We start from the raw sequence: 24,783 nt of genomic DNA on the forward strand, positions 1-24,783 counted from the left end.
CACAAACCCACGGTGTGCACTTTATTCTGTTGAAATTATTCTTACCATGCACAGAAATCTCAATTAGCTCACCACACATTCATCTCTCTCTCTCCCTCCAATCTGTCACATTCTCTCTTCCTCTCACACGTACACAAAAGGCTGTATACACTCTAGCAAGTATATGGATGTGGCCTCGGGTTAGACATGATCACATGTGCTACTGGAAACTCCCAAATCAAGTCAGCCTGCCTGAGCTGCATAGCCCTTTAATAATTAGCAGGTGTGTGTCTGTGTGGGTGTAATAAAGGCATAATTTAGTGCTTAATTCTGCTGCAGTCCAATACAGAGTATAGCTGACCGTTTGCCTCTTTCTCTTGCTTTAGCTCTCCATTCAAGTGTGTGTGTGTGTGTGTGTGTGTGTGTGTGTGTGTGTGTGTGTGTGTGTGTGTGTGTGTGTGTGTGTGTGTGTGTGTGTTTTAATTTTGGGCAATCTAGCTCCCCTTTCCCTGCACCTTTAAGAGCGCGTGCCTGTTTTCGTAGCTGAAGGTCACTAAAACGCACAAAAAGCTCTCAGCTCTGCGGTCCAATATAGCGCATGCGCAGTGCCTCGGGACTCATACACTGTCAGACTGCAATATGGCGAGAATGCCTGGCAGCGGGGACCACTGCTGTAGAGATGATGAACCGGACCCGTTGGCGGGGGAACGGGAGAGAGATGGAGGCTCGAGCGAGGAAGAGGAGGAAGAGATACAGGAGATCCAGATCACAGGGGAAGAGGGAGAAGTGTCAGAAGAAGAAGCCGAGTTAGAGTGGGAGGAGTGCGGGGAGCCCGACAGCTGCGCTGCTGCCGTGGAAACGGGGGAAGCGGTCCTTATGCGGAATACGGACCTGCTCGAGTCGGCGGCGGCGGGGGACCCGCTCTTCGCCGCTTTGGACTCGGGACTTGAGGGAGACATGCACCGCTCCAGGCTCAGCGAGAACACGCGCCTGGCCACCCGGTACGCAGTGCGAATCTTCCGGGAATACCTGACGGAGAAGGCGCAAAGTACGGACTTTGAGAGTATGGACAAGCACGCGCTCTGCAAAGTGCTGCGCTCGTTCTATTCGGAGGCGCGCTCCAAAAGCGGACAGCTGTACAGTAAGTCTTCCCTCATCAGCATCCGGAGCTCGCTCAACCGCTACCTGAACGAGCCCCCCTTCTGCCGCACGCTGGACCTCACCAAGGACCCCGAGCTGCGCAGCGCCAACCTCGCGCTCGCCGCGGTCATACGCCAGCTGGAGGAGCAGGGCGCCGGTCCCGTGGTGCAGAAGCAAGCCATCACGCGCTCCGACCTGAGAAAACTCTACAACTCGGTCGTGTTCAGCGCCAGCTCGCCGTTCGGGCTGCTCAACAAAGTGTGGTTCGAGACTTGCATGTACTTCTGCACGAGGGGGCGGGAGAACCAGCGCGAGCTCGAGGAGGACTCTTTTCGGCTGGCCGTGGACGAGGACGGACGCAAGTTTGTGTACTTCAAAGCGCTCGGGCCGTACCACAAGTCTCGTTCCGCGTCCTGGACGAAAAAAAGATCGGACACGGACGATGACAACCTGCCCCGCATGTACGAGACCGCCACGGAGTTTTGTCCCTACGCGAGCTTCGTGAAGTACCTCTCGAAGCGCAATCCTCTCTGCAAGGCGTTCTTCCAGCGCCCGCGGGATCACTGCAGCGACACCGACACGACGTGGTACGAGAATAAAGCCATCGGCAAGAACCTGCTGGGCACGAGGATGCAGATGCTGTCGCGGGCCGCCAAACTGTCAAAGACCTACACCAACCACTGCATCGGCGCCGTCTCCATAGCAACGCTCAACGGCATTGCGGGCATCGGGTCAAAGTTAGCGCCTCTCCACGTATCCCCGGAAACGTCCAACATAGGAGCGCAACTTCAGCACGTGCTGCACTGCGAGGAAGAGACCGAGCTCAAACCGCAGAAGGTGATCAAACGCCCGCGGACGCTCGTGTATCCGGTAAGCGTTTCGGGACCGGGGGCATCGCCGAAAAGACTCTGCGCGCGCGCCGCCGTGGAGTGCGCGGACACTCTGACTGTCACAGCGCTGGTCTCCACTCACTGCGAACCCAACGGAGAGAGTCCTCGTATGCTCCCCTCACAGGTAATAGCGGTTTCATGTCTTCAGCACGTCGGTATAAAGACGAAATGTTTTTGACACGTGACACGGGCTTAGAATAGCCCTTCAGATTAGTTTTACAAGCAGCTCTGCTGTCTGTCAATCACATCAGTCAGAGGACAATTGAGTTTTCACACTGAGTATATTTATGCAAATGAATGATTTAAAACAACGTGGGATGTCAAATTTGACTCATCTGTGTGTGTGTGTGTGTGTGTGTGTGTGTGTGTGTGTGTGTGTGTGTGTGTGTGTGTCATTTTGCATGGAACATTTGTCAGCAAATCCCTGATTTACTTCATTATAATGTCATTTTGGTTATGATGGTGTTATTTTGTGAAAGAGTGCGATTTCAGGCTGAAATTCACCTTTGAATTGTGTCACTTGGTTCCTGTTAATGCACAAGTGCATTGTACGTTTTCATGTTCGTTTTGGTATAATTGTTTGAGTTTATATGTGTTTTTTAAAGTCTGTTTTTAGACTATGATTAATACACATTTAATGAATTTGTCCTTTTTTTCTAACTAACTCCCCATCTTTATAAACAAGTCCATCATCTCCATCTTTGCCAAGAGGCAGTAACACAAATTGCCAGCAGTGGTCCATTTGGGGATGTGATTAAGATTGATTCCTTCATATGTTGGTGAATATTTTTATGCTTTGTAAGTAGGCTGCACTAAAACAGGCACTGATTTCTTCACCCTTCAGCATGAAGGTGAGTGTGAAAAATAAAAGCATTCGTTGCCTGCGGAGGAATGAGCTAATATTGCGCCTGTGCTGGGCTCAAAAACCAACGACTCCTAAATATAATGCCTGCAGTGAGCTGTTTTAGTGTGATGTTTATACACTCTCAGAAATAAAGGTACGAAAGCTTTCACCTGGGTGGTACCTTTTCAAAAGGCACACCTTTGTACCTAAACAGGCCATATTGGTATCTTAAAGATACATATAAGTATAAGTGTACATAGTAGTACCTAAAAGGTAAAAATGTACCTTTTGTAAAGGTACCACCCCAGTGACAGCTTTTGTACCTTTTTTTTCTGAGTGTAGTGTGTTAATTAATATAGTGTAATGTGCTGCATTACACTACATTAATTAAACAGGATTCAACAGTACCTGTACTACACTAAAATATTCATCCTGAAGAGTTTATACCTGTGCTTTTTTTTAAATGCAACCTTGGCTATATTGTCATTATGAATTTTATCATTCAAGTATTATATATACATATATATATATTATACTTGAACGTTACAATTATTAATACAATTTTATATATATATATATATATAGAGAGAGAGAGAGAGAGAGAGATTTTTTTTTTTTTTGTGTGGGAGAGAGAGAGAGAGAGAGAGAGAGAGTTGATTAGCTGTTTTGAGTTGATTAGCTGATTGGCATGTCACTATATTCTAATTTGTTGAGATAGTGGATAGGTGGGTTTTTGTTAAATGTGAGCCAAAATCATCACAATTAAAAGAACCAAAGACGTAAACTACTTCAGTCTGTGTGCACTGAATTTATTTAATACACGAGTTTCACAATTTGAGTTGAATTACTGAAATAAATAAACTTTTCCACAACATTCTAATTTATTGAGATGCATATATATATATACAGTGTTTCCCATTCATTAACTAGACTGTGACAGCCCGCGCACAGAGACAATACTGTACAGGTACAGCAAGCTCACTGTTTGGAAGAAAAATATAAATATTGGGGTGGGGGTTTATTATGAATGTATGAAGGGAACTGACTTCACAAAAGTTTCGCTGGCATTTTTTCCCTTCTTATCACTGCTGATCCAGAAGCGCCACCTGCTGTCAGAGAGTGAATTTGTGTTCTCATTCAGCCTGTTTTTGTTTCATGCAGGTTTCATCTTTGTATCTTTGTTCGTATGGTGATTAAAATGCAGTGGTTGGTTCTAATTTTTAGTTTAGTTTAGTTTAGTTTAGTTAAATTTTTGCAAAAACAGTTTCATGGCAAGGAAAAATATTTATGGCTGGTGAATTTTCTCGAGTTACCAGCCACTGGCAGATGTGAAAGTTAGTTTTAGGCCCTGCTTGTAGAAATTAGGACAAAAGTATCGCAATTTCCCTACTGCAGAGTATAAGGTAAAATAATATACTTGAAAAAAAAAACATTTTCATTTATTTCACAGTGTAATTGTTTTACAATATATGGCTATTACTCTCATAGGAAAAATAATATAAAATTATTATTATTATTTTATTCTAATTTGTTTGGCTTCCAAATTCAGCAGTGAGACTGAGACACTATATCACAACTAAAAAGAGAGTCCCCTTTTTAAATTCAAGATCAAGTACATTCACCAGCTTTTTTCTTTTAGTTTGCACACTGAAACCTGTGTTGGCAGCTCTTAATTGTGAACTCTCAGAATTTTACTAAGAAACTCTCAAAGTGCACCCAAATTTTCTTACGGGGGAGCACGCACCCCGCACCCACCTAGAGGGTTCGAGGACCACCTACCACAGTCGCACCAAAAACCTGTGGGAAACACTGAGATATATATATCATATATATATTTATTAAACCGTAATACAATTATTTTTTTTTCAGGATTCTATGATTATGATAAAAAATATCAAAAAACAGCATTTATTAGAAATAGAAATTTTTGTGTAACATTATAAATGTCTTTACTGTCACTTTCAAAAACTATTTTTAAAAAAAAGTGTGTAACATTTTTTTAACCACAATCCTTTGAACAGTTATTTTAAACATACAAATTTATTTTTGTCATCAGAAGTTTAGAAGGATAGTATGTACACTAAGTAAACCAACACTGTACTAGCTTCTGACACATGTTGCTTAAATGATACTCCATTATAACCCTGACTACTGTTCAAGAAACCACTGATGACACATTATGATAGATGTATTCATACTCGTATTCAAAAGCAAGCAATGACGTATGGCCTCTTTTTAATCATTTTTCTTAAATCAAACATTTATTTATGTATTTATTTATTTAGTAAACACTATAGGTTCTGCTTAAACAGTGATATGTAGACATCCATTGAAACATTTTCATTCACTTTTATTCTGATGTTTTTGGCTAGATCTATAGACCTGTATACTGTATATCTTACCAACTCTCTTTCTGCCTCTCACTCTCAAATCACAAATAATATACAAAAAATATTACATTATGTACATTTACACATCACCATAAATATCACTCTCTCACATAAGTACTACAATAATTAACCTACCCTGCTTGTTTATTTGGAGCATCCTCAATTCCAGAGTATAAGTTGGTGTCAACATCTTTTCAATTAACTAATGGCAGCAGCAAAAGAGAGCCAATCGCTCACCCTGCTCTGGCTGCCGCACCATCCGTGACATGTAACACATATTTTAACTTTATTGGGTTGAACTTATTTACTGCTTAGTTTCACTGAACCAGCTTTGTTATTTTAGGCAAAAATAGATGACTTTTTTTTATATGTGTGTTGGTTTGTGTATATATTTGTTGACTGTACAATTTTGTTTTTATATTTTGTCAAAATCCCCTGCTAAAATCAATAAAAGAAAACATTTTCCACCACATGCTCTCATTCTCTCATTGTCTACAATGCAAATATAATTTTTTTCAACTTTTTTTTTTTTTTTAATTATGCATAAGAAAATGTCTTTTTGATCTAAGTTATTTCTTTCTTCCCCTAGGCATAACTCCCCATTCAGCCACCATTAGAAATCTGTAGCCGCTAAAACACCCAGTTGTGCCAGAGATGCTTATCATTAGTGCTTTAATGTGCTAGCCTGGATGCATGTTTACTTGCACATGTTCTGCGTATTACCAAGGGTTGATGCTTGTTTTTTCAGGTCGCTGTATAAGCCAGTCCGCTGAACTCATTCTCTCAGCAAGTTTCATTCCGTAAGACAGTCGACTCAGATAGCGTTACTCCACTCTAGGCAAAAAATGCATTGATAGTGCACTAAGTACACAAGTATAACTTATGTTACAGTTTACTTTTTTTTCTGTTTTTCATCTTTAAAGGAAATTCTGCCCATGGCTGTTTCAAGACCTTTGAGATTTAGCAAACAGTTATTTCCCAGCACAAGCAGTGTTATGTCAGACGAAGCCCATGGAACGAGCCCCTACTGATGCTAATGAGAGTGGCGCTGCTGTAATGTTGTGTAGTGCTGACAGCCAAATCACCATTAATGTCGTAACAGGTCAATTTAAATATTTCCACTTATGTTGTAATGTAGTTGTCAAGGTAGAAATGATTATCTGTGTTTATGTATGTGTTATTTAGCGTTGTGCTCCCATTCCACACTCATGGCACGGTAACCAAATGAAGAGGCTGCTTCAGGTGTTTCTGTTCAAATACTTTCCCATTCTTGTTCAGTGTGCAGCCAGAGAGTGATATAAGTTAGCGAAGTTGATTCCCAGAAACACAGGACAATGGATGAAGGGAGTTGGAGGCAAAAGGGCCTATAGAAGTATTGAGGAAGCCTGCAGTTCTGTATGGTTTCAGTTAGTGACAGAGATCAAGTCAAAATGAAATTAAAATTGACACCTGTTTATGTAATACACACTCCTTTTTGGACATAAAATAAAAATTTAAAATTGGTAAATTTAAACCAGTGGTGCCCAAACATTTGTTACGAAGGTCTGAAGGTAAATCTCTTACATTAAATCCTATTATAATATTAAAACAGACATTTAAAAAAAGAAATGAGAGAGAGAGAGAGAGAGAGACAAGAGTTAGTGGTTGCCCAAGTGGTCTTCTTTGTTGTCTTTAATAAACATTGTATTTCAGATTAATTAAGAACATTTAAATCACAGTATAGTCATAAACATGTTGAAACAAATAATACATATAGATACTTAAATCAAATCACAGTAAGCAATTAAATAAATAACCATATGCACAGAAATGTTCTAAATCTTCCACACATCTGACTTTACTCATAAATATCTCAGGTAAGTATTTCAGGTAATTAATACAAGTAACAGTTAATACACAAGTGACTCAGATAAATGGTACATGAATGCATGAATCAATTGAAACAATATATTATGACACGGCACGACAGGCCAAATCAAGGGTCATCGCAGGCCATCAACTTTCACCCATGGGCCTGTGAAATTTCTTTTCTGCTGACGTCACAAATGCCTTTTACTTGTTCAGCCCATCCCTTCCAACCACCTCGTTCCATTCTGGTGTGTGTCTGCTTTACATGATCCAATCAAATCCTGATCCATAAACTCAAGTCCCATGTTTTTTTTCAACAAAGTAAAGTGGGTTTCAAATGCCGTTTTATGTTGACTCATTTAACCTCCTAATATGAATATTAATCTTGAAATTGCCTATCTTACCTATCATCAATTTTTTTTTTCAGGAAAATCGCAGTAACAGTGTGGGCATGTCGACTCGGCCGATCTTTAATTTTTCGCCGGTCTCCCCGCCTGGTACAGCTGGCATCCCCACACCTGCACAGCTCACGAAGGCCAACGCACCGGTCCACATTGATGTAGGGGGTCACATGTATACCAGCAGCCTGGCCACATTAACCAAATACCCAGAGTCCAGGTACATTTCACACATAGACACAAAACTATATAAAAATGGACACCATAGTGTAACAGATAGGGCTGGGAATTGATTCCAGAAAAGAATTCTGAGGTGCATGTTGCGAATAGAGTTTCTAACAGATCAATGTCAAGGTCACGATGAAACATTCAAATAAAGCATATTGCCGATTATTACCTTTAATTAAGTTAATGAGTTGTTTCATTTTGTGATTCAGCATGTTGAAAAGCATACAACTGACAAATATTGATTAGCCTATGTCTTGGATAAGTTTCCTAATTTAAAGTTTTGCACCTAAAACACACAATACAGACACTGATGCACATGGATTTGTTCTAGGTCTTTAAATTATATAAAAAGAATAAACTCATCTTATAAACTTTAAGCACTGTTCTGAACTGCATGAAAAGATAATGAATGATTATTATCAGCATCTGTTATCTTTTCATCCATTATTAAGGAAGTTTAAAAGGATGTTAGCTTTCATATCATATAGTAAGAAAAGAATTGAAAGCAACAGTCAGTAATTGATTCCAGAGTTGATTCCAGGAATCTGAATGAGAGTCCAAAAAAATTCGGAAACCTGCCCTAATAATAGATGAGGGAGGTGTTCAAAGGAAAAGGTGTTCTTTTTACCAATCAAAATATTATTTTATTTTACTGTCTTCCAATTCATTTGGCAGTCCGCCTAAAATTTCTGAAACGCATGTCATCCTCTGAACGCGTCTGTTCACACACAAGTCTGTTATGATGTGTGTTAGCTCCATATGTGTGTGTTTTGCGTGTGAGTGTGTGTGTATGTGCGGCTTGTCTGTGCTCATTAGCTCACTGACCGGTATGTTTCTGCAATGCCAAAGAGCATTATTGTCTTGTAGCTGCTGACTGAGTCAAACATCAGAGCACAGGCCAAAAGGAGCCTGAAGCGCTTTGAGCCAGACTAGCACCATGTTTCACAACTGCTCACATGTCTCACACAGTTTCTGCCTCCCACTGTCCCTTACAGTGGCATAGAAATACTGAGTCTCACACATATTGTCTCATGTAGAATCAAACGGTTCTTGTATAATCTAGTATAGGCCTTGGAAAGCCTTTGTAATTGTCAAATAGATGTTTCTGAGAGCATTGGCATCAGTGACAGTTGTGATCCTTTCTCCTCATGGCTACTTGATCACAAACAACATCAGTTTGACAACGCACTCATCTTAGAGCCAGGAAGCAGGGCGCTGGATGATGACATTTGCGTCGTCAGGAGCAATGATGTTCGCCGCCTCCAGCCTTGCCCTCCGTGATGCTGATGCAGACACAGGCTGCAGTTCAAGCAGACTGTGCTGACCGAAAAAATGGTCAAAGTCTCATGTATTTACATGAGCACACTCAGATGATTGTTTTTAATGAATATTTTAGCACAGTGGTTCTCAAACTTCTATCAAATTCAAGAACATCAAAGCAGCACCTAGTCACTACAATTTTCTGCAAACTGACATCTCTTTAAGCGCAAACAAAAAAACAGTACATTGGTAAAACCATTGTTATTGCAGTTAAGAGACATTAGTCCATTAACTGGCCTTTTGGAAAGGATCACTATGTATTATTTTCACATGACAACATTTGTATATTTGTATTGAAGTATATTGTGGAATTTGGACTAGAGCAGTTTATCTTAAAACTTACTCTGTCTAGAAGCACATGAAACTGCTGTTCAGACTGATTGTATGTGAGAATGTGAACTTTGAATTAGTCTTACATACTTGATTATAGTTACTTTTTATTGTATATACATCATAATTAGAAAAAAAATGTGAGGAAAAACATGGGAAAATAAAAAAATGCCAACAAATAAAAAAAGTATTAAAATACCAAAAATTAAAGAACAAAAAATCATATCAATTTATATAATATTTGTTTCTTGAGTACCAAAAACATTAAAAAAAGCTTTTGAACTCCAAGATTTGACTGCAGATTTTTGAAAAACAACAACAAAAAACAGAAAACTATTGCGATTAAAAAATAAGCTATATTTGTAATTAATGTGTGTGTTGTGTGTGTGTGTGTGTGTTTTGTGGTGTGTGTACCTGTATTTCCCTATATTATGGGGACCAACAAGGATAGTAAATACCAGTAAACATCGACCTTTGTGACATTTTGTCCTCTATGAGGAAAAAAAGCTTATAAATCATTGAGAATTAAGTTTAAGTTTTTTTGAAAATGTAAAAACTACAGAAAGTTTTTGTTGTTTAGGGGTTTTAGGGTAAGGGTATAGAGAATACAGTTTGTACAGTATAAAAACATTCATGTGTCCTGATGGAATGTACCCCCAGATGATAGGAAGACCTGTGTGTGTGTGTGTGTGTGTGTGTGTGTTGTGTGTGTGTGAGTGTGTGTGTGTGTGTGAGAGAAATAGAGAGAGAGAGGAGAGGGTAACCTTGCATTGATTGCAAATCGTTGTTGCAGTTCGATTACATCTAAATATTTTAACATCTGGCTGTTCCTCTTACAGGATTGGTCGTTTGTTTGATGGCACGGAGCCCATTGTATTGGACAGCCTGAAGCAACATTATTTTATAGATCGTGATGGACACATGTTCCGCTACATATTAAACTTTCTCAGGACCTCAAAACTGCTCATTCCAGATGACTTTAAGGTAGGAATTAAAATCTTATGCTGCATTTTTATTGATGTTATACTGAGGAATGTTTTTAAATAAATAAAAAAAAGAATAGTTCACCCCAAAATTAACATTCTGTCCATTTTTAATCACCCTCATGTTGCTCCAAACCCGTATGCTGTTTTTTTTTTTTTTTTTTTTTGAAAAAATGAAAAACAGATGTAAAAGTACTTTGAAGGATCACTACACATTTCTTGCCATACAACAGTTCATAGTGACCAAGTCTGTCCAAAATCAAAATAAATATACAGCCATAAACAAAGACTGATTTTTCATTTCTAGGTGAATCCTTCCTAACAGTTGTGCCATCTCTCTGTGTATCTGTGTGTGTAGGACTACTCTCTGCTGTATGAGGAGGCCCGTTATTTCCAGCTGCAGCCTCTGCAGGCTGAGCTGGAGCGCTGGCGTTCGGAGCAGGACTCTAGGTACACATCACGCTTGTGTGAGTGTGTGGTAGTGCGCGTGGCCCCCGAGCTGGGAGAGAGGATAACACTCAGCGGTGATAAAGCCCTCATCGAGGACATCTTTCCAGAGATAGGAGACGTCATGTGCAACTCCGTCAACGCAGGCTGGAACCACGATTCTACTCACGTCATACGCTTCCCTCTAAATGGATACTGCCACCTAAACTCTGTACAGGTGCGTGACACCTTAAACACCACTCACACACTAGCCAAATCCAGTTATTTACTTATTTTTATATTAAATTTTTTTTAGGAAGTATTGATCACTTTTTACAGATTTTTTAGAATTCATGAGCCATGCAAGCCATAAACAGCCAAAAATATTACACAAAAATGTGTTACAACTGTCCTTATATCATGTTGAAGTAAAAAAAAACTGTCTTTAAAAGAATTCAATTCTTGAAAAGAAAACATCAAGTACACTCTAAAAAATTTTTTTTTTTAAGTTGTAAATAAAGATTATTGGAGTACATTTTAAAAGAATAGACTATTTCAGTTTATATATATATATATATATATATATATATATATATATATATATATATATATATATATATATATATATATATATAATGTTAGTTTATTGTTTAATTAAATTGTTTTTACACCAGTAAAACAGTGTAGTTTGACATAACACAAAATTAACATTATTTCTAAAATAAATAAAAAAATAAAACTTTAATTGATCAAGAAGTGTATGCTCGCATGTATCTACAGTGTACAGAAAATATATTATTTTTTACTTTATGGTTACACCACATGTAACGACTTCAAACGAAAGTCTTTTAAAACAACTTCATCCAGAAATGTTGCATTAGAAACTACAAACACTGGCCTATGATTCATGTCAGGAATGAATGTACAATATGAGCTCAATTTTTCCTATACTGTGCTCTGTAACCATTTCATACTGTGTGTGTGTGTCTAGAGGCTGTCTAATCCTGTTTGCTTATTAAATCTTTTGGCCCCTGGCACTTGCCGTCACACTAATGGAAGCAGGAGATTGAGAAAAGTAGAGGCAGAAGACAGGAAAGAAAAATGAGGGAAAAGAGGGTTGAAGGACAAAAGCATGATGGAAAGTCACACAGTGGAGACAAACAGAAACTTTGACCTGTAAATGAGAGGTTGGTGGTGGGGGCTGGGGTGAAGGGAAATTTAGTGTGGCAGTGCTGGAGAGAAAAAGAGGAAGGGACATCCTTAAGGCACACTAATGGAATGTGATCTCACAGTTCTGTGGAGTGAATATCTGCAGGACTGGAAGAAACTGTGAGAGAGTGAGACGTAGAAACAGACTGAAAGAAAGACAGAATAAGCAAGTGGTTTAAGTATCTCATTTTATTAAGTTGAGAGAGCTGCTGGGACAGATGGTTTATAACACTTTTTTGCTGTGTTGTTTTTCTAACTGAAGACAACAGTGATTTTGTGCCAGGGGTGTTCAATTAAAGGGATAGTTCACACAAACATATGAAAATAGTCACAATTTACTCATGTCATTCTAAATCCATATGCTGTTTTTTTTTTCTCTGTGAGACACAAATGTCTTCACACTGTTCTTTTCAAACAGTGATTGTTTATAGTATAGCATCTTTAAAGCAAGTACATGTGCATCCCAACAAACAAAAGCATTTCTCTGACAATTTGAATCGCAATTTGAGAAAGTAAACACAACCTGCCAATTCAGAGGTTATTCAGAGCAACGTCTGTACCTCTAGACATCTTAACTATTGTGTGTGGAGAAAAATATTTTCACTACATATTTTTTATTGTCAGATTTTAATTCTTTTATGAAAGAAATTAATACATTTTATTGAGCAAACTGGAAAAAATTGACTTGAGCACCAAACCCCAGCATATTAGAATTATTTCTGAAGGATCATGTGACACTGAAGACTGGAATAATGGCTGCTGAAAATCCAGCTTTGCCAACACTGGAATAAATTGCATTTTTAAATAATTTAATCAATTAAATAAAATATAAGAGACTTCATGCAGAACCATTAAAACCTTACTGACCCTAAATGTTTGAACACTAGTGTATATTAATTGGTTACTGTTTGTAGAATATGAAAGGATAATAATTTGGCGTGTGTTTGGGATTTTTTTCTGTGTTCATCAGGTTTCTGGAGCGACTGCAGCAAAGAGGTTTTGAGATTGCTGCTTCTTGTGGAGGTGGTGTGGACTCAACCCAGTTCAGTGAGTACGTTCTGAGGAGAGAGCTCAAAAGAAGTCACCGTGGGGTCACGACCTCCGTCATTCGAATCAAACAGGAACCGCTGGATTAGCTGCCCGCTCTCACAAACAATAAACTGGATGTGGTATTTTTAACTGATTATAAAGGGATGTTTTGATTTATGCTGTAATCCTCCGAGACATTTTTTCATTGGTACTGTCCCTAAATAAACCATTTCAAATAAGGAAAAATATTGTTGAAATTCAAATGGGAACTTTTTCTGAACTTCTCTGGCTATATTGAGTGGTCTCCATTTGATTCGCTGTGTGAAGCTTTGTTTTAAAACTTCAAGACTGCCAGACTGCTTTTGCTGGATTTGTCTTCACCGTGACTGCTAGAAGTGGAAGAGGCTAAAAAATGTTACACTATATATAACATCCTGTAAAGAATTTCAACTGCCATACTTATTTAATAAGCTGTTTGATGAATTATTTATGTTGCAAATCTTCAAGTGTTTCTCTCATAAATAGCATATCACACCAGAGAGGAATAGCAGCACTAATCAGAAACACACACACACACACACACACACACATATAAAAAAAAATATCATATATTGGTTAAGTTTGTGTTTTTGTTTTGTGTGGTATGACTTAGACAAACCCCAATTTTTTCAAACGCAGTCATGAAACTGAATGATCTGAAAGATTTCATTATAAAGTATATTTCTTTCCCCAAATCTTTTCTTCACTTTTATAATTTTAGCAGACAAGTTCAAATTGAAAAAAAAACTGTCAAACCAGTCAGTTGAATATATGTTGTAACCTTCAGTATTTTTTCTTTTAAAAATCACACAAAAATGAAGATTTTTTTATCATCGTAAATTTACAGTGTCTGGCTACACTTAAAACTGGTTTATAATCCATGAGATTAAAGTTTTAGAAGAATGTAATGTGACATTGTTAATAAAAGTTTTGAAAAATCACCAAGACTTGTGTATTAACATATGAAATATATGCCTACAACATAACGCCCAAGTTTCAAGGGAATGTCTGTTTCTTAAAGAATTTATTTAAGAGTAGGCCTACAACAATTAAATTAATTTTAATTCATGCTCAGTGCTCAGGTATTAAATTCAACTGGCGAGATCCTCTTATGACATTTGTTCGTGAATCATTCTCCATGCGCTCACTTTCTCTTGTTTCAAAGATTGGCCCTGAGTCCCAATGTTCATACTATCCATCCTAAATAGTATGTGAGATTAAAATAAGGATGTCCCAAAGCATAGTATGATGAAAAGAGTATGCCAGAAGTGCACAGATGGTCTACTATTTCAGGTAGATTTATTTATTAAAATATTTATTTATGTTATCTGTGTTATATTTCATCTGCAACAACAATGTGAACTTTTATAAACATCCATTTTGGCCATGAACTTTTAAATGCATCATTATGAATGATCATAGTTCTCTGCATAGAGACCCACAGCTGGCAGATTATCAACAGCTACTTTTAGTTCTCTCCAATACAGTAGGAAGTGTAAATTAAATTAAAATAGGATGTTAACTGTGAAAAGATGATTGACAGGCCAATTTATTCAGGACAAAGCATCTCATTCACAAACCCTTGTTTCCCTCATGAATGACTCTGTATTAGCGAATCTGTTGAGTGATTCACTGACTCGCTTACACACCAAAAAAAAAGAATTTTCTTGTCTCCATCTCATCTACTGGCGTAACTGTATAGCGTACAGAAACACTCAATGAAAGAACCGAAGAATCATGAAGAGTTTGAATGAATTCTAATGATTCGGATCCTTCAGGTGAATCAAAATTGTTTTTACACGTAAATTTGATTATTCGACTAAATAGATGGAAAAACGCTTCATGGTTATCCTCTCTACCAAATTATTCAAACTGTGTTTAATCCATCGAGAAAGTAGACTACATAACGTCAGAAACATCGGGTTCAGATGAATTTGACAGTGACCAGAGAAACAACAACAACAACGCGCAAACAAGTAACACTGAGGAGTCTGTGGACACCTCATTAGACAGGAAAAGAGAAAAGTCAGACTCAAACGCTAATGCTAACATCTCTGAAAACAGCAAACCAGATTTAGCTTCCCCTAATGGGGAAAGAGAACAGTCGAAACCAAAGGCAGAGGCTGATTCATCCTAGCGTCCTGTACCAGTCATGAGCTCCAGTTCCAGCCTCATCTGAACCTGCTCCAAAGATCATATCAGGCCCTGCACAGATCAGATCCACCACACCAGTGCTTGTAGGAGCCTGGGTGATGACGTCTAATATTCAGGGAGCAGGGGCCACCAGTTTGGCACTGGTTCCTCAGCCTGGAAAGGGTCTCTGTAAGCTCTGTGGCCATAAGCCAGCCCAGGGTCACCACACTGACCACTGCCAAAGGGGCAGTCGTGACATTGCCAAGGATTTCCACCACATCACAAAGTGTACCAATGACACGCAGCCCTCAGACTGTGCCACTGCAGCTGCCTGCCAACTTCCAGGTCCCACACCGTGAGTTTTACGGGTGGATTCAGGATCCACTGTTTCAATTGTTGGTATATTAGTGTATTCGAACTGTACTTAACCAAGCCTACTTATCAGTCCTGGCGATGTCTTACTCTCTCTCCCCTGCCTCTGAAGGAATGGTGTTAATCCGCAGTGACAGCGGGCAGTTGATCTTGGTCTCTCACCAGGCTGGCACAGGCTAAGGGAATGCTGCCAAAACCAGCCAGTGCCACTGCTTAGACCCCATCCTCACAGGTGTGTTATTTTTGTCACTTATTTTTAATGCTGGGAATAGAAACAAAGATCCAGTGAGATAAATATGGTTTTCAGACTAGGGTCTTTGGATCACCAGAGGGCCAAAATGTGGTCGGTTGAGTGTTTTTTTTTTTTTTTTTTTTTTTTTGCATGAGCAGTTGTTTTGTTTTTTCTTTTCTTTTTTCTTTCAGATTTTATGTATAATTATCTTTCATTATGAAAAGCATCATACAAATACTTTTGAATTAATTTAAAATGTAATATATTATAATTCCTATTTTATATTTTGAATATTAGCCTTTATCTTAAAATATTCATTTTTTTAATATTAATACAATTGTTTTTTAATAATAGATTATATTATAATTTAACTGTGTATAAAAATACATATTTAAATGCAAATATATATTTTTTTACATAACATTTAAATGTAATGTGGCTGTATAAGAAGTATTCAATAAGTATGCTTGTATATGAAAAAAAAGTTTGATCTCACAATTCAGACTGATTATTCATACTTAGAATTTAGAGAAATAAATTCAGAATTTGTGAGATATATTAAAATTAGAACTGTGAGAAGAAAAGTCAGAATTGTGAGATATAATCTTGCAATTGAGAGAAAAAAATCTGAATTGTGTGATGAAAAGCAGAAATTACTTTTTTTAATTTGTGGCAGAAACACAAAACAATTGTGAGATGTTAAGTCATCTCTTTTTCTGAGAAAAAAGTCACAACTGTGAAAGTAAGCTCAAAATAAGAGAAAAAAGTCAGAATTGCACGATTCGGAATTGTGGGAGAAAAAGCCTTTTTTTTTTTTTTTTTTTTTTTGATCCTGTGGGGAAAACAGGCTAATTATGTTGGAAAAACTTTAATATCATGCTTACTATTTGTCACAATATAAATGCATCTGTCATTGGCATTACAAAAAGCTTGAAAAGCCGTCATACAAGATATCTTACAAGCATTTGATTTATTATGGAAATGCACCATTTTTTTACAGGCAACTGTAACCACTACACCAGTCATCAGAGTTTTCTCTCCCACCTTCCAGTGCATCAGCTACTAACAATATTAAACTTTAACCCCACTACAGGGACTGCCGTTCAGAAACCACCCACCGCTACAGGGACTGCTATTTTCACACCATTATGTACAACAGGAGCTACCATTATTAAACCAGCCGGTGTTACAGGGACAGCCATCAGAAAGCCCAGCTCTACCATCGGGCCTGTTATCAAAGCCAGTCAAATGACTCCAAACAGCAGCACACTGGGGACCTTTAACCAGAGGACTAATTCTGTCACTGCAACTACCATAATTAATACCTCTGCTGTAAAGGTATTACTCACTTTGGCTGCATCAATTATTGATCCAAACAACAAAACAAAAAAATGATTCATACTCTGACTTCAGGGCAAGATGTTGACTGAAATGCATTGTTAGCTTTCCTTCAGTGATTTAAATAGAAATGTAGGTCATTCTGTGTTGATTCATAATCATGTATATGTTTCATTTCCTCTGCAGTCTGTGGGCAAAGGTGTTCTCTCCACCCAGCGTAATGCCCCACATATGGTGTCTCCTAATGTACCGACCAGATCTAGCACAAACACATAATAACCTCAGTCACTGTTACAGCTGTAAGTTCATGCTACAAGTTATGTGTAGGATACACTAATATTAAACCTGGAAAGCCTGTATTCTTTTAACAGAAACTTAAGACAAATATTTTTTAGAAATCGAAAAAGTATTTTTGTTGTGTCATATATTGTACACCAGGCTTTTATGGCTCATATAGTATGAAATATATGAGAATATGGAGATTGCTGATATTTATATGCCCAGCAAGTAGGATGAAATTCTGAAATTGCTTGTAATGTAAATCCATGAGATTTTTATTACAATATAGCAGACTCCTTGCAGAAAAAATGCATATAAATAACACTTGTCACACAATATCTCCTATTATGTCTTTGTTAGATGATATTTTAATGTTTTCAGTTTTTTATCAAAGCTCTTTAGTTTTAAGCATGGGGCAGAACATTTAGTGCAGTGCAATACAATGGTGATTGAGAAAAGAACACATAAATGTTCCTCAAAAGCCTGATGTAACTTATTTAATACTCACAAGACGAAAAACTGATGAACGGATAATCAAATCAGTCTAAGTTGCTTCAATCCAGTCAGTGTTCATCTTGAAACATTGCTAATAATATTCAAGTTATTCCTCCTTTTACTTTTTGAAAAGTAGGGATAAAATTTGGCCAATACGGAAAAAACATTATTTTGTGTTATGTCCAATAAATGGCAGATATTAAAATTTTGCAGTTTTGTCTAAATAATCTAAAAAAAAAATAATAATAATAATAATAATCAGTTGTTATAAATGCTACAAGTGAATAAAGGGATCTCAACTTGTATGTACAGTATGAAAAATTTATATTTGCTAAAAATATACTTTTTTGTTATTTAAGTTGTTTTCAAAGATTAATTGAATATTAGATGATCTAAAAGTACATTTTGATGTTTGAAATTAAATATTATCATCATCAGTCAATACCAATGTTTTTTAATATTTTAAATATGTGCATCATAAAACTGGTAATGTTGAATTTTCTTTATCATTAACACGGAATTAAAAATGTAGAAATGTTCTGGTCACTCTTATGAAGCTAGCATCGAGTGGCACTCGCTCGGCTAACATGGCTCTTGAACGTCAGAGCTCTTGTCAAAGGCCTGCTGGAGTGATGTCACTTTCTGCTTTCAAAATCAATATATCACAATACATTATGTGTTTGAAAGGGCTTTTGTTTTCTTCTCTACATGTAGGATGGGAAACTAGAGGCAGAAGCGTTTACTAAAAAACAACATGGAGCTCAATCATCCCCTCAACCATATCTAGTGCCTTCCTAAAGGTGAATGCAGTTTCTTCACTTGTAGTAACTCATTTAGATATTATTAACAACTTCAGCAAAGTCATATTGGTATATATGAGGGTACTGACCTGATTTTAAGATGAAATCTATTATCAGTTTTTCATAGCTCATGTATGAATGAGACAGGACCTCTTTGGTATGAGCTAAATTAAAGACATATACCAGAGATGCTGATGTATTAATTCTTTGAGAGGAGCCTGCCAGCTGTCCGTCAGCTCACCCCAAACTCACAGCTCTTCATTCAGCAGTGTGACCAACTCAAGCCTTCAGATTCAGCATCAACCAAGGCCACAAACCAGAAGTCCACTGCATCGGTCAGCTCCTCCCTCTAGCCCAACCAGCCAACCAGAACGGCTCAGCTGGTAAACCCCCGGCCCATGTTTTAGTCCGGCAATGTAATTCATCATGATGATTTCAGGGGTTTGCCTATATGAAACAACGGAAGAGTAATTTGATAATATGAAAACAAATGATCATTCGGTGTTTGTGTTTTCACCAGGGAAACAAACCTGGATGTGCATCGTTTTTATTTCTAATCTGCAGGTATGATTCCTCTATCAATAGTTAGAGTACCATATGGTGTCTGGAATTCAGGTATGTATTTGGGGATCCTGAATACACAGTTTTGATGTTTTATGTAATAGTAGACTCAGTAGACTGTGTTTGTGTGTGTTTGTGTGAGATTCACACTGCCTCCGTCCCAGCGCACTGGTTCATTTTTATGACAGCCTCTCTTCACTTTGTCTTCATTTCCTGGTTAACTCACCACCGCCCACGGTGTACCAGGCTAATTCACTTAAAAACCACCAGTATCCCACAAGCCCAAGCAGAGCCAAATTAGTTTTCCACTAGAGACAAAGATGCATGAGTCTTTACCCCATTTCTTACCAGGAATGTCATGTTATCATATTCAAATAATGTCATGATTTGTTTTTCTGTAATCTAATATCACCATTTTATTGGACGTCTTGATGGATTTCCACTGAAATACAGAAGCTCATTTCCCATACACCTGAATAGACTTTAGAGGTTTTGATTACTTCAGAATCAGAAAGTGCTCTGAGGGTTTGCAGAACGTGCTCCTGTCTAAAATGGTTTCTACAATGTCCTCGAGGTGGACTAAACCCAGCATACCTTCTATGAATATTTGCTGTCGTCTTATTGATTTTTTTTTTTTTTTTATTTACTACTTGTCAGGTGATCCAGCAACCTAAAGGAGTAATCATCAAACAGTCTTTGACATCAGCTCAGGCAGGCTTACCTGCACAGAACCAAACTTAACCCCGAACAGATGGTCATTCAAACCAACACTCACCCAGCAGGTATAAGCTGTAGTTTTACCATTCAAAAGTTTGGGGGGGATGAGAGCAGACTAGATATTTTTTCTTGAAACCCTCCCAAGCTATTTGTGCTGTTGTAAGGAGTGCTGTGATCCTTGGAGAGTCTTTGTCAATTTAAACTATCTTCCTCACCATGCATTAGGATAATATAGGCACATTTCTTCATCCAAGGCAGATTCATAATATCTGAAGTTAATTGGAACGTCTTAATTATTGCCCTGATGGTGGAAATGGGGATTTTAAATGCTTTTAGCTATTTTCTCACAGCCACTTTCTCTTTCTGTTGTGATGGATGATTACCTTATATTTATTTATATTCAAGTCATGGCTAGACATTTACATGTAACACTTGGGAATGGAAATACTCTATGCATATTTTATTCATAAAAATGTCTAGGGGTGCTAATAATTGGCCAACATGTATCGGAGGAAAAACATTTATTTCATAATGTGATTTTTTTTATGCCCACTTTCAATTGTTTTACGTAAATGAAAGGTTAGATTTTTGTGATTTTAATTTTTTTTCCTCATATTTAACAAGGGAGCATATAATTCTGACCTCAACACATAGACACTTCTGTTAAACTGTTGATCAATGAAACCTTCAATAATAAATAATAAAAAAAAAGAAATATGTATATATACAGTATATATATATATGTACAGTATATATGTGTATATGGGTTACATGAACATCATTTTGATTACAGCTCAATACACTGAAAGACTAGATGATCTTTTATTACTTTTGTGTCTTTTTCACCTCCAAGTGTCCCAATTCATTTTGAGCTGATAAAAATATCTGTATTTTTTTTCTGTCCCCACAGGTGCTGTTGTGCGGCAGTCCATCCTTCAGGCATCTAAAACACACTTTTCCCAGCCGCCCCTTCCAGTGCAGGCACACGGCTTCAAGGACAGCACCTCGGGCTCTTTCCGGTAATAGCTCTGACCTGCGGCCATTCCCTGCTGCACAGCGGGTGAATGTGCTTATTGGTTCTTTATAGAATGAATGTGAATAGAAGGCAGTCAATGTCGCTATAGATTAAGATTTCTAGATGAGCTATTAGCATATTAATTTTAAGACAAAAACTGAAATTCTATCCTTTTGTGTTCTTGATCGACTTTCGTTTAGAGATGATGATGACATTAATGATGTGGCCTCCATGGCTGGCGTGAACCTGAGTGAGAAGAACACTCGTATTTTGGCCTCTGCCTCCGAGCTTGTGGGATCAGTGATCTGCTCCTGTCAAGAGGAGCCCTTTTTTTATTCCCATCAGCCCTTCAGTCACGATTGCTGCAGATCAGTAACTTCACCCAACCCATTTAATTACTTTCTCAAATTACATACGCACACACACTCACGTTTCATTATTGACAAATATATTTTTCATTTATTATTTATTATTATTTATTTATTACAGAAGACAGAATAACTAAATGAATTTGCTCTTGGCCGTTATGACAATCAGTGTCTTGTTGACTTTGAGTTGAGCATGAGATTAATAATAATGAACAATTAAGCATTTTTCTGGTACATAATACAGTGTCTCCTTCAATTGTAATTTTCTTTTTAAATACACATTAGGTCACATCAAATAGTACCCTATTTATTAAATATGATATTGGGGGAAAACTTGCCGACCAGCTAAAACCAACTGACAAAGTAGCTGAAGCCCATCTTAAATCAGCTAAGACTAGCTTAAACCCTTAAGTCTTAAGGTAAGAAAATGTAACACAAAAGGGTCTTAAACAAATTAATTTTCATGTACCGTAATTAGTTACTTTTAAATGAGTAATTATTAACTCAATATTGCAAAATGTTTTAAAACTAACACTCCTGAACGCTGTATTCCTCCATGATTCACTGACCTCACTATCTTAACTGCTTTTTTTTGTACATCAGTGTATCTTTACTGAAAGTGATATTGCATTTCCCTCCATCTCTGTTTGTCCAGTCTGTTCACCTCTCTCAGCTCTGCCTCTACGGCATGCATCCTGTCTGTGTTTTTTTTTTTTTTGGGCATATGTTGCGCTGTGTTGTGACACACGAGTGCAGTCTCGGTCTTGATCAGTGCTATCTCTGACGAGCCTGTTCTGCTTAATCAGTATGCTAATGACTGCCGAGCCGCGCAAAGTTGCCAGAGTGGCAGGAATCCACTCTGCTGCACTGATCAAAAAAGCGTCGGAACAAGGGAGAGAAAGGACGACAGAGGCTGAGGCAGGGAGAGAGGGAGATAGCCAGGAGGTAGGGGGAGTCGTGCGGAGGAGGAGGAGACGAAAAGAGAGAATGTGGAAATGAAAGAGACAGACTTGGGCCTTGCAGGAACTCATTCCGCATCAGCAGAAAGGGCAAAAATGAGATGGAATTGGAGTGTTTGCAGATGTCTGTCTACTCGGCAAGCGTAACAGACCAACAGGAACAAAGCATGTCTGACATTATGGAAATGTGAATACAATATAAACAGCAGAGGAAAACAACAAAATAAGCTGGATTCCAGCTTGATGAAGACATTTGTCTCTAATTCTACACAATCTCTGTTTCTGTCAGGCAATAAATAGGTCTGTACAAATGCAGAATTAGAGGAGGAATCATGTGATTCTTGAAGAACTCCCTGTGATAATCAGGCCCACATGCTATCTGTGCCCACAGAATTTCAATGTGCCATTCAAAAAGTTGTTTCCCATGTCCCGCATCCGCATGTGTGATTGTGTGTGCTTAGGTAAATCTTTGAGTATCACAGAGATCTGTCCTGATGTTTTTGAATTGCTCTCTCGGGAGACACAAGAGAGGCTTTGAGACATGCCGGAGAAGATAACCATTGTGGCACAACATCGACAATCTCTTATAAGGTAAACTTAACTAAAAAAAAGCAGTAGACAAAGTAATTGAGAAAATAAAAAACTTTCATAATTAATGCTTGTTTCTTAAAAAAAATTTGACCCACTTAGTATAAAGTGTTTTTAACTACTGTGTACTTATTTAGATTAATATGTGACACAGTGCACTTGTTGTGCACATACACATTTTTACATTGTACTTAAAAATTCCTTCCTGTAAATATATCTTTAATCAATTTCTGTAGTTCCATCTGTAATTACTCTATTGACCCTACCTCTATAACTTAAATATACTCATACTACCAAACCTGTCTCTAACCTTAACCGTTTCCCACCTCTATAGCAGCAAAAGTCTTTTGCAATTCAACATGAACATAATAGGTACACTGTACCTAAAAAAATACATTTTTTGGCATAAGTACATAGTAGTTAAAGATAACTAATGTAAAGTGGAACCAAAAAAATTGGGTTCAGAGAAGATGCCATGAAAATCAGAATGGATCCTTATCATGCAGCTTGAGCAGTATTTGATATCATATCAGTCTTTCTAGAACAACCAGAGAGTTGTTAGATGCTGTTCATTTAAGACATCACCTAGGCCGCATGGGCAGGAATATAATATAGCCCTGCATCTTAAAAATAAATAAATAATGACCTATTTTGATGATGCAGAGTTCAGAAAATTTCAATAAAAACTTTCCTTAATGTACAGCTGTTTTTTTTTTCTTCTTCCAGAAAATTAAAGTTACATATTTATCAGCTTTAATGCACTTAGCAAAATAACAAAAGTAGTCAACATTTTTATAAGTATCATTTAAATTTTCTTACATGTGAAAATTGTCTGAGAATTGAGAACCTGTCTCCGAGGAAGATAGGAATCATGTTTTTGTGACAGTTTGTGGAAAATATGTTTCTTTTTTTTTTTTGGATTAAGGGATATTAAAAGACTTTAACTTACAAATGGTTGTGGAAAGAAAAAAATGCTAAGAAATGCACAAAGTGTGACATGCTAGTTTTGGAATCAGCACCACAAAATGGTCAAATATCTACGGTATAGCTGGGTCTTAATATGCATGCTTCCCTGTTATAAAGTAGACGAAGAACAGTATGTAAATGATGACCGACCTCCACAGAGATTCTGAAGTGCACATCAAATGGATGCTTAACTACTATCCCATGAGGCCATGGGAGAGGAATTGTAAATGACATTGAAGCGACACAACTGATTACACAAGTCACATGACAGTACAACATGACAATGTTGTACATCCAGATAAAATTCTTATAGCACATTCATACTATATAGAAACATACTTTAACGGTTGCAAAGTACTTATTCAAAAGAAGTACCAACTCAGAGAAAGTTTTGATTTTGGATGCAGTATTGTTATCGAGGCACTATCTATTGTTTTTTCCTGCAATTACACTGCAGTATGGATGCAAAATGGTAGTTCCTGCTGTTTCATGTTGACTGATGTATAAACCGATGTTAAACGACAGTCTCCAAGTGTGTGTCTTTTTGGATGCTAATATTTTCTGTGGTGAGGATGATTGGCAGTACAGTCAGAACCAATGATATTTGCTCTCAGCTGAAGTTCCTGGAGCAACTGCAAAGACTGGAGAAACAGGAGGGAGGAAGAGGAGTGAGAGGCACTTGCCCACATTGCACCGGTAAACCTAGCAGACAAACAAAAGAGGAAAAAAAAACATCAGGAATCAGTCTCCATTTAAAATGTACTGACTTTTTTTTGTTTTGTTTTTTTACTCTATTTTCCGTGTTGCACAAACAGCATAAGACCAAGAGCCAAAGAGGGGGTAGAGAGAATTTCTGTGTTGGTGTTAATAAAAATACATAAGTTCCCTCCTCCACAACCTGTTTTCC

At 37.7% G+C, this 24,783-nt stretch overlaps 1 protein-coding gene and 1 pseudogene across 1 annotated transcript; both read left to right on the plus strand.

Annotated features, from left to right (window-relative positions):
• Nucleotides 1–474: 474 nt before the first annotated feature.
• Nucleotides 475–13,253, plus strand: LOC109099821. Its single transcript, XM_042754272.1, has 5 exons — nucleotides 475–2,133; nucleotides 7,519–7,709; nucleotides 10,207–10,351; nucleotides 10,709–11,016; nucleotides 12,956–13,253. Exons 1-5 carry the CDS (start codon nucleotides 619–621, stop codon nucleotides 13,119–13,121), a joined length of 2,325 nt encoding a protein of 774 aa, XP_042610206.1. The 5' UTR covers nucleotides 475–618; the 3' UTR covers nucleotides 13,122–13,253.
• Nucleotides 13,254–14,790: 1,537 nt separating this feature from the next.
• On the plus strand, nucleotides 14,791–24,696 carry LOC122143687 (annotated as a pseudogene).
• Nucleotides 24,697–24,783: the final 87 nt, after the last annotated feature.

This window comes from Cyprinus carpio, unplaced genomic scaffold, assembly GCF_018340385.1.
Source record: "Cyprinus carpio isolate SPL01 unplaced genomic scaffold, ASM1834038v1 S000006482, whole genome shotgun sequence".
NCBI lineage: Eukaryota > Metazoa > Chordata > Actinopteri > Cypriniformes > Cyprinidae > Cyprinus > Cyprinus carpio.

Coding starts and splice junctions, on each gene's coding strand:
- LOC109099821 (XM_042754272.1), top strand. CDS start 619: ATGGCGAGAATGCCTGGCAGCGGGGACCACTGCTGTAGAGATGATGAA. Junction 2,134..7,518: donor CTCGTATGCTCCCCTCACAG/GTAATAGCGGTT, acceptor TTTTTTTTTCAG/GAAAATCGCAGTAACAGTGT. Junction 10,352..10,708: donor TCATTCCAGATGACTTTAAG/GTAGGAATTAAA, acceptor CTGTGTGTGTAG/GACTACTCTCTGCTGTATGA.